Genomic DNA, 10,000 nt, shown 5'->3' on the forward strand with positions numbered 1-10,000 from the left:
TAAGTAATCATCGTATTCCAATTTCTTCCGCTTTACAAGGGGTAGTAGCAGATGAGCGATTATCTCTCCATACAGACACAACACAGGCTATACTTTCAGGTTTATTGGATAAATATTTTTTTAAAAAGCCCAATAGGTTTACCATTAATGCCGAGAATTATTCACGGGTCCCGCTAGTAAACATTATTTTGGAATTTTTCTTTCTAAATATTAGAACATTCACCTGCTTTGCGATCACATAGTTCCGGGTGCAATCCCACTGCGAAAGTAGAACCGTGAGCGATTGACGGAAACTGCGTGGAAGCCCGCAACACACACACAGACATAAACACGTACACACACACACACACACACATTTGAGCCTGTCCTTGTTTGTTTACGTCGGAACATAGCTATTCGGCAAAAAAGACCGACGAATAAGTACCAGACTTGAGAGAAAATGTACTGGAGACAATTTCTTTGAGTAAACCATTGAAGGGCGAAGCCCCGGCGTGGCTGCAGTCCAATGACTTAAACAAATAAGAGATAAAAGATGAAGATTTATTGGCAACAATAATATCGTATCTTTCCCGAAATCGTTTCGATTACATGTCGAAGCGACAATTTCGGATATTCTTTACGAGTTTCTATTCTTAAATTCTACAAAGAACAAATTCCATATTGACAATCAATCACCACCAACACAAATACTTGTTGATTCATTTTAGGAGAGGTTTTCTGCATTTCGGAGGAATTTATTCCACGATAATTATTAGTCGTACTCCTTTATGTCTGTTTATCATGGCAACCATATTGCCAATCTTATTGCCAATTTCGAAAGTAGTGAGTTAACTTTCGAATTTAGCTGTTCACTGAAAATCTAATTTCTTGAGATAATTTCACAATTGCTTCGATGATTGATGTAATATCTTTATCATCCACATATTCCACAACCATACTGCTCGATATGCAATGTCTAACATTAAATAATTACCTTCTTAAACTGTTTTGCAATCACTCAGTATTCTCCAGACTCGCTTTCTTCGGGGAGTGTATCTCTCTCTCTCTCTCTCTCTCTCTCTCTCTCTCTCTCTCTCTCTCTCTCTCTCCCTATATATATATAGTGTGAGGATGAGGATGAGGTATGGTTTGTAGCGTAGTATGAGGGAAAGGAGGACATTTTAGGTGTATATTCCTAATTTTGTGATGATAAAATTCTGTTAAAATTCTCTTACGTTCTGTTCAATATTAACGAAACCCATATATAATGGATCAGCAGCTATTTCAGAAGTATCGAGGGTAGTGCTAACAACAACAACAACAGGCACAGGAGTGGCTGTGTGGTAAGTAGCTTGCTTACCAACCACATGGTTCCGGGTTCATTCCCACTGCGTGGCATCTTGGGCAAGTGTCTTCTACTATAGCCTCGGGCCGACCAAAGCCATGTGAGTAGATTTGGTAGACAGAAACTGAAAGAAGCCCGTCGTATATATGTATATGTATATATATATATATATATATATATATATATATATATATATATATATATATATATATATATATATATATATATATATGTGTGTGTGTGTGTTTGTATGTCTGTTTGTCCCCCCCAACATCGCTTGACAACCGATGGTGGTGTGTTTACGTCCCCGTAACTTAGCGGTTCGGCCAAAAAGACCGATAGAATAAGTACTAGGCTTACGAAGAATAAGGCCTGGGGTCGATTTGCTCGACTAAAGGCGGTGCTCCAGCATGGCCGCAGTCAAATAACTGAAACAAGTAAAAGAGTAAGAGAGTAAAGAGTCCTTTCTACTATAAGCACAAGGCCTGAAATTTTGAGGAAGGGGATGGTCGATGAAATCGACACTTGTGCTAAACTGGTACTTATTTTATCGACCCCGAAAGGATGAAAAGTAAAACCTAACCCAGTGGTAATTGAACTCAGAACGTAAAGTCGGGAGAACAACTACTAAGCATTCTTCCAGCTCAGTAACGATTCTTCTTGCATGCCACCTTATATAATAATAATAATAATAATAATAATAATAATAATAATAATAATAATAATAATAATAATAATCCTTGAACAACTCTTATTCAAGTACCTTTTGAGTGGGATGGGCTACTCGACCAGAATAAAATTCTAACTGGGCTACACCGGCAAGGTCATGCGCTGTCTATCTCGATATGAGATCACTATGTCGCGCACATATGGTTGTGACGCATATGCCTGGTGTACCCTTATCAGACAGGTAGTTATGATGGGTATACCGGGCTTCATATATTTGTACCCCAGTATTACTTTGATGGCGTGCACTGCTCTCTCACTCAATAATAATAATAATAATAATAATAATAATAATAATAATAATAATAATAATAATAATTTGGACTCTATATCTTCAGGAGGAGTTACCTCAATCCTTTCTATATTAACCAAAATGAAGTAGATTGACAAATTTATTTTTTGAACCAGTTGAAGACACACGAGATGTCGAAATATCGTTCACTAGATAACAAATGGCACTCTTCTTTTAATTTTGACTCTATATCTTCAGGAGGAGTTACCTCAATCCTTTCTATATTAACCAAAATGAAGTAGATTGACAAATTTATTTTTTGAACCAGTTGAAGACACACGAGATGTCGAAATATCGTTCACTAGATAACAAATGGCACTCTTCTTTTAATTTTGACTCTATATCTTCAGGAGGAGTTACCTCAATCCTTTCTATATTAACCAAAATGAAGTAGATTGACAAATTTATTTTTTGAACCAGTTGAAGACACACGAGATGTCGAAATATCGTTCACTAGATAACAAATGGCACTCTTCTTTTAATTTTGACTCTATATCTTCAGGAGGAGTTACCTCAATCCTTTCTATATTAACCAAAATGAAGTAGATTGACAAATTTATTTTTTGAACCAGTTGAAGACACACGAGATGTCGAAATATCGTTCACTAGATAACAAATGGCACTCTTCTTTTAATTTTGACTCTATATCTTCAGGAGGAGTTACCTCAATCCTTTCTATATTAACCAAAATGAAGTAGATTGACAAATTTATTTTTTGAACCAGTTGAAGACACTCGAGATGTCGAAATATCGTTCACTAGATAACAAATGGCACTCTTCTTTTAATTTTAATAATAATAATAATAATAATAATAATAATAATAATTTTCGGACAAGGCCAGCACGTTAGAGGTAAGGGTGAGACGATTACATCAATTGGTAATTATTTCATCGACCTCGAAAGGTGAAGACGACTGCGGTATAATTTGAACTCAGAGCGAAAAGACAGACGAAATGCCGCTAAGCATTTTGCCCGGCGTGTTAACGACTCTGCCAATTCGCCGCCTTAAAGTAATAATAATAATAATAATAACAATAATAATAATAATAATAATAATAATAATAATAATGATAATAACAATAAGAATAAAGTTCTCTTCAAATACGTGTAAATTTGAATCCATCAAACTAATCCTTAATCATTGTCGTTCTCATAACATTTAACAGAATCTCACACGCTCAGACAGAATCAGAGGAACTGGCGTAAATGCACACACAAATATAAACATATGTATAAACAGTCATGCACAGATAGACACACACTCATGCACATATACAACTAAAGCACATATAAACAGACAGAAAAAACGTATATACATTCATACAGGCATGCATACATACATACATACATATATACATACATACATACATACATACATCAGGATAAATGTTATATGGTTGTGAAAAGGGGGAAAGCTATAAACCAGACAACTAACATCTTCATCAATAATTTAACTGTTTCCCCAGTATCTGACGAGGAATGTTACAGGTATCTAGGGGTGGATGAAAATATATCTTACAATGGCACCTGTAACAAAATATGTGTCTCTAAAGAATATTACAGCCGAATAAAGAAAATTTGGACCTCAGAACTCTCTGCATTCAAAAAACTGGCTCACAATGTTGTTGCAGTGCTAGTACTCATGCCAACATTTAGTCTGCTTGATTGAACGCTTGATGAAATCTGAGTCATTGATGTGAAAACTCGAAAAATACTAACGAGCACACATGATTCCCCCATAAACAGAAACGAGGCTGCACAAGCTTAACATCGATCCAAACTGCATTTGAATGTACCATCATATCCCTTCGGCAACATCTAACCACCAAGTGTCGAAGTCCATCCCTTGACCAAGTTTGCATATATGAGGCTGATGGCATCATAAGTCTTGGAAGGCGACACCAAAGAAGTCGCAACGTATCATCAGAAGAAAAGGTGAGCCTATAGGAGCAGAAGACTATGCATGGATATGTTAGTAGAAAGCTCCGTGATGATAGTAACATCGATCATCAAGGCAGTTCATCTTGGACCAATAACCCGGATTACTACCTCCCATTTTGAAGGGTATGCGTTTGCAATCCAGGAACTTGATGCACAAAAGGGATAGAGACGCAGAAAAGGCCGTAAAATGTGACAACTGATGCAGTCTTTGTGGAGTTCACACTGAAGATATCACGCACGATAAGCAGTTGTCCGAAAATGTCACCAGGGTATTATCTGCCGATGAAGCATGATGTTGTAGCTAGGACACTCTATAATGAAATCCGTCGGAAGGATAATCCCGAGGACAAATAAGAACCCATAATATGGTAAAAGCCACAGACACTCATAATAAAAAGGAATGCTGGTGGAATGTACCAGTGAAGACCTCAATAAAATGTGAGCACAACAGACCTGATATAATGATTTGGGATAGAGAAGAGAAACTGCACAGTTATGGAAATTAGTTGCCCAGTGGACGTTAACATAAAGCTGAAGATCAGTGAAAAAGAGAACGCCTATGCTGAACTATTGAGAAATCTGCGGTTACTCTATGCAGATTACAAGGTCAGGTTTATACTTATAATCATTGGGGCTCTGAGATATGTAACACAATGCCTGAATAAAATTTTGTGAAATTAGGATTCTCAAAACCAGAAAGAAGAATGCTAATTCGAAGACAGCAGATCCAATCCATCACTGGAACTGTAAAAATCTGTAAAGCTTTCCAGATGTTTATAATTTAAATATACATGAGCATGTCTAGATATGCAACTTTATGCATGAGGATACATACATAAAACATACAAATCTGCACATACACACATACATACATAGAAGACATACATACATACACATACATACAAACACATATACATACATACATACATACATACATACATACATACAAGAAAATACATACAAAGGCATACACACATATACATACATATATACATACATTATACAAGCGCAAAACAGACGGATGCAGATATACACATATACATCCACATCCAAAAACCAATACAGATACATGCAATGCACTACTATATGCTTACACGCATAGAGACATCGTCCACAACCACATTTTCAAACACACACACACACACACTCTACATTTTCAAACACACACACACACACACACACACTCTACACGCAAACAAATACACATCAACACGCACAAGTATATATTATCACAAACACAACCAAACATTAATACCTACAGACACACTATTTTCTTTGATCAATTAAACCACGTTATTACATAACTTGTAGTTTATCTGCAAACTGTAATTACTCAACTGGTGGTTTATCTCTTCTTTCCGCAGTTTCAACTCATCTGGCAGACATCTCTGTTGCCTTGTATTGCCGATTTAGTACATATGTCCAGCTAAATTGCATTTTAATAGCCTCGCTAATTGCTTTAATAACATTATTTAGGATGCTTTGAAGCTGTAACAACAGTAACTGACGTAAATATACAAATCTTTCGTTGACTCATCAGAGCGTCTGACGAAATAAATAGAAAAAGTAAGTATAATCTCGAGTCTGAGAGCTTCTAAGGCTGGTTACCAGGCTTCATGGCATGAAGTAACCGAGATCACATTTCCACTGAACGAAACGTCGGTCCATCGCAAGGTGACCCATTGGCAGCTGAGTGGACCGGAGCAACGTGAAATGAAGGTTTTTGCTCAAGAACACAACGCACCATTTGGTCCGGGAACCGAAAACACGATTTTACGATCGTGAAGGCAACACTCCTAACTGTTGGGCCACGCGCCTTCATGCATGACAAAAATGCCTTGCGATGATTAGTTCTGGTTCTTTACGCTTTGAGTTCAAATCCTGCAGTGCTTTTCATCTTTCCGTGGTCGTTAAAATAAAGTACCAGCCAAATATTGGAATAGATTTAATCAACAACGCCACTCCCATACCAAATTCTTGCCTTGGGTTTATGGTAGATCGGATTATTCGAAACGAGAACTTCCTTTTGGTGAACAGGGTTGTCAGTAAGTTATGTGCGATTCCCTAATTGGCCCTCGATGGACGGTTTTGTTTGCGTTTTTTTTATATTGTAGAGCCTCGCTGTGAATAATACATGTGACAGATTTTTGATGGTATATTCGACAAATATTCTACATATCATTGTCATCATTGTAATCATTATCATCACGGTCGTCGTAGTCACCACCACGACCACCACCACTATCACCCGCCACCATCATCATCTTTATCAATCACATTGTTTTCCCGTTTAATCCTGCTATGTCACTTTCTTACCTACCTCTAAAGAATATATTAACAGTTATATATTTGTATCGATGCCTATTAATTTTAGCGTTTGTTTTAAGTATTGACTTAATATGCCTGCAATACTGATCTAACAATGCCCAGAAGAACTTTCCAGACACGCTCTTTCGCCGGAGTGCTATGTCATTAATCAATTTTAAAGTATTTGTCGGTTTGTATTTGCTGCAATTCTCTTACCTTTGTCGAATTAACATGGCACCACAATTTCTTTATTGGTTTTCATTAGCTCAAGATGTTATTAGTCACCCTTCAAGTTAGGGAGACCATTCAATAACATTGTTATACGTATTCACACACACGCACATCTAGTTAGATGGTAGCCATCTTATAATAGTGAGACATTTGTACATCCTTGAATGTAAGTGACAAAAGCTTGTACAGTACCTTTGCCACTCTTGACTGCCAGGGTAGACTCTAGTGACAAGCATTGCAAATTTTATGTCTGTGTATGTTTCTCCTAGGTATGACATCCAACTACATCTGATGGTGGGGCTCCAGTTTGGGAGATCTGAGTTTGTGGAAAACGTGGAGTCGCCCTTTCGTCACCATTAATCACAGGCCCCTTCTGACCCGAAACAACAGCACCTGTCAGGATCCTGTCTATGGGCAGAACAGATTTCCAAGGATAGAGGAAGTTCCTATAATTTTTGACAAAGCCGTGGGGAAGGCGACTCTTTTAGGGGAAAGGTACATACATACACACACAAGCGCACTCTGATGCCTATTTTCACTCCTTTCTATTTTTGTTTGACTTCCTCTCCACTCCTATTCACCATCCACCCACTCGACTTTCTAACCCCACACTCACTACACCAACTGACCATATCTCCACTTATTCACTCAACAACCTATATGTTAATTTGTTTATCTATTTGTGCAGTTATACTTGTATTTTATACAAATATTTATTAACATATATATCTTATCTCAATATGTTTTACAGATATCTCGAAAGGGACAAAGACGACCGCTGCATGGTTGGTGAATGGAGCAGACAAGCATACAGGATTGAAAAGTGCGACAATCACCAAAGAGCAGAACACTGACTCCAACAAACCGAAGAAATCTTCTGCCGAGAGCAATGGTGGATGTAAAATACCCGGTCGTCATCAAGCGCCTCGACACCCGGCGGCGAGCGCCGAACATGAGAAGAGACGGGAGAAACTGAAGGAACAAACAGTTATGTTGGAGATGGACGTCATGACAAACAATAACAACAAAAATAACAACACCAGCGGCAGCAGCAACAACAACAATAACAGGAGAAGCAATGGAAGCAACAGCAATAACAGCAGCAATAATTTTAAAAGCAATAGTAGAAAGAAAACCAACAGTTTCGACGAGGGCAGTGGCACAGTGAAGCCCCTAGATCTGAAGTCAATTAGTCGGCCGAGACCTGTGGTGAAAAAACGAGAGGTGGCTGCTGGAGAAGTTTTGCTTCTGGCACCCGGTACTTCTAGGCGGAAGCAGCAGGTGGAAGTAAGCAAAACGGAAGGGGAGGAGCAAAAGCAGCAGCAGCAGCAGCAGCAGCAGCAACAGCAACAGCAAACTCAACAGCACCAGCAGCATGATCAGCAACAGTACAAACAACACAAACAACAGCACCAACCTCAGCTATTGCAGCAGCAAAAGCAGCAGCATCAACAGCAACAGCAGCAACAGGAACAACAATGGCCTCAAGAAAAATCCCCCCCGCAACCGTCACCAACCCCACCACCACCACCACCACCACCATCCCCGTCACCGCAACGTCAACGTGAGCAACAGAATAAACATCACCACCACCACCACCACCACCACTCCCCACAACACCAGCCCCACCAACAAGAAACTGTTGATAAGAATCAAAACCACAGCAACGAATGGAATTGACTAATGAAACCGGAACGAGACCAAAAGATCGTCTCAGACGCCGCACTCGCGGCCGCAGCCACTGTAGCCGCTGCCGCCGTCGCCGTCGATGTCACCACAGCCGCCGCCGCCGCAATTGCAGCTGCAGTCACCACCGACGCCGTCGCCGTCGCCATCACCATAGCAACCATCACGGTAATCACGCCTGTTGCTGGCACACCTTAACCTTTCTGCTTTCGCCACAACGGTTACTACTACTACTACTACTACTACTACTACTACTACTACTACTACTACTACGACAACAACAACAACAACAAAAACAACAACTACTACTACTACTACTACTACTACTACTACTACTACTACTACTACTACAACAGCTACTACTACTACTACTACTACTACTACTACTACTACTACTACTACTCACACCATCAACAACACTAATCGCAACAGCCACCAACCCTATTATTTACTTTTCGATTCTCCACCATCATCATCATTACCACCTCACCCCCACCATCACTATCACAAACACTATTACTAATATTGTACTTCCAACTAAGTTTGTTGTGACTAATGTAACTCACCGTCGCCATAACCACCGTGAAACTACTACCATCATAACTACCATTAGCATCACCATCACTACTACTACTACTACTACTACGACTACAGTTGGCTGTGAGCAACTGATTTACATTTCCTTTTCCCATTCTAAGCCCCTTTCTGCCCCTACCAATATAAATACAAGCGTATTTATGGACGTCGTGTACTCCTTGTCGTCAGCTGCCATAGAGAAATAGTTCCTTCTGATTAAAGTAAATGCGCGTTTGAAAGTTTGAAATTAAATCAAAGAGTTCAGAAGAAGGAGTACAAAATTTGCACATTTAATATTACTTTTTTCTCCATTAGTATAAAGATCTTAAAATTCCAAGTCGTCGGTAGCCATGTGTAGCACTATTTCATCCTTCTATAAAATCGACAGCCGGACATAACCCAAGGGAAACAAATAACATTAAATCAAATATTTTACAGTTTAGAAGGCATTCACAAACACACATACGCGCATACATACATAGGAACGTAGACGCACACACATACAGACATACACACACACACACACACACACACACACACACACACACACACACACACACTCATACACTCATGTGAGTGTATGTGTGTATGTATACATATGTATATGTGTGCATATTACACATACATGCATATATACATGAATATATACATATATAAACTTGGAATGGATGTGTGGCGTTCAGTCAAATTATATATATATATATATATATATATATATATATATATATATATATATATTTATGTATATATAAAGGAGACCACTAAGTGGACTGTTAATGTGCTAGAAGAAGATCACATGTAGTGTGTCTACTAAGACTGAATTGTTCTCAAAGGGAAATTTAGCGAAGTAACAAAACGTATGCGGGCTAGACAAGTGAAAATTACATAAATATATACAAAATTATCCGCTAACTAA

The 10,000-nt window shown here is 38.6% G+C and overlaps 1 protein-coding gene across 1 annotated transcript in view; it reads left to right on the top strand.

The window, feature by feature from the left end:
• Positions 1-8,877, top strand: part of LOC106875954 (lysosomal proton-coupled steroid conjugate and bile acid symporter SLC46A3) — a 160,473-nt gene extending 151,596 nt beyond the window's left edge. Inside the window, exon 2 of the mRNA XM_052976830.2 lies at positions 7,574-8,877. Coding sequence (XP_052832790.2) covers positions 7,574-8,502 — 929 coding nt within the window. The 3' untranslated portion in view covers positions 8,503-8,877. The remainder of the gene's footprint in view (positions 1-7,573) is intronic.
• Positions 8,878-10,000: the final 1,123 nt, after the last annotated feature.

The sequence above is a fragment of the Octopus bimaculoides genome, chromosome 24 (assembly GCF_046866305.1).
Source record: "Octopus bimaculoides isolate indiv1 chromosome 24, ASM4686630v1, whole genome shotgun sequence".
Classification (NCBI taxonomy): Eukaryota; Metazoa; Mollusca; class Cephalopoda; order Octopoda; family Octopodidae; genus Octopus; species Octopus bimaculoides.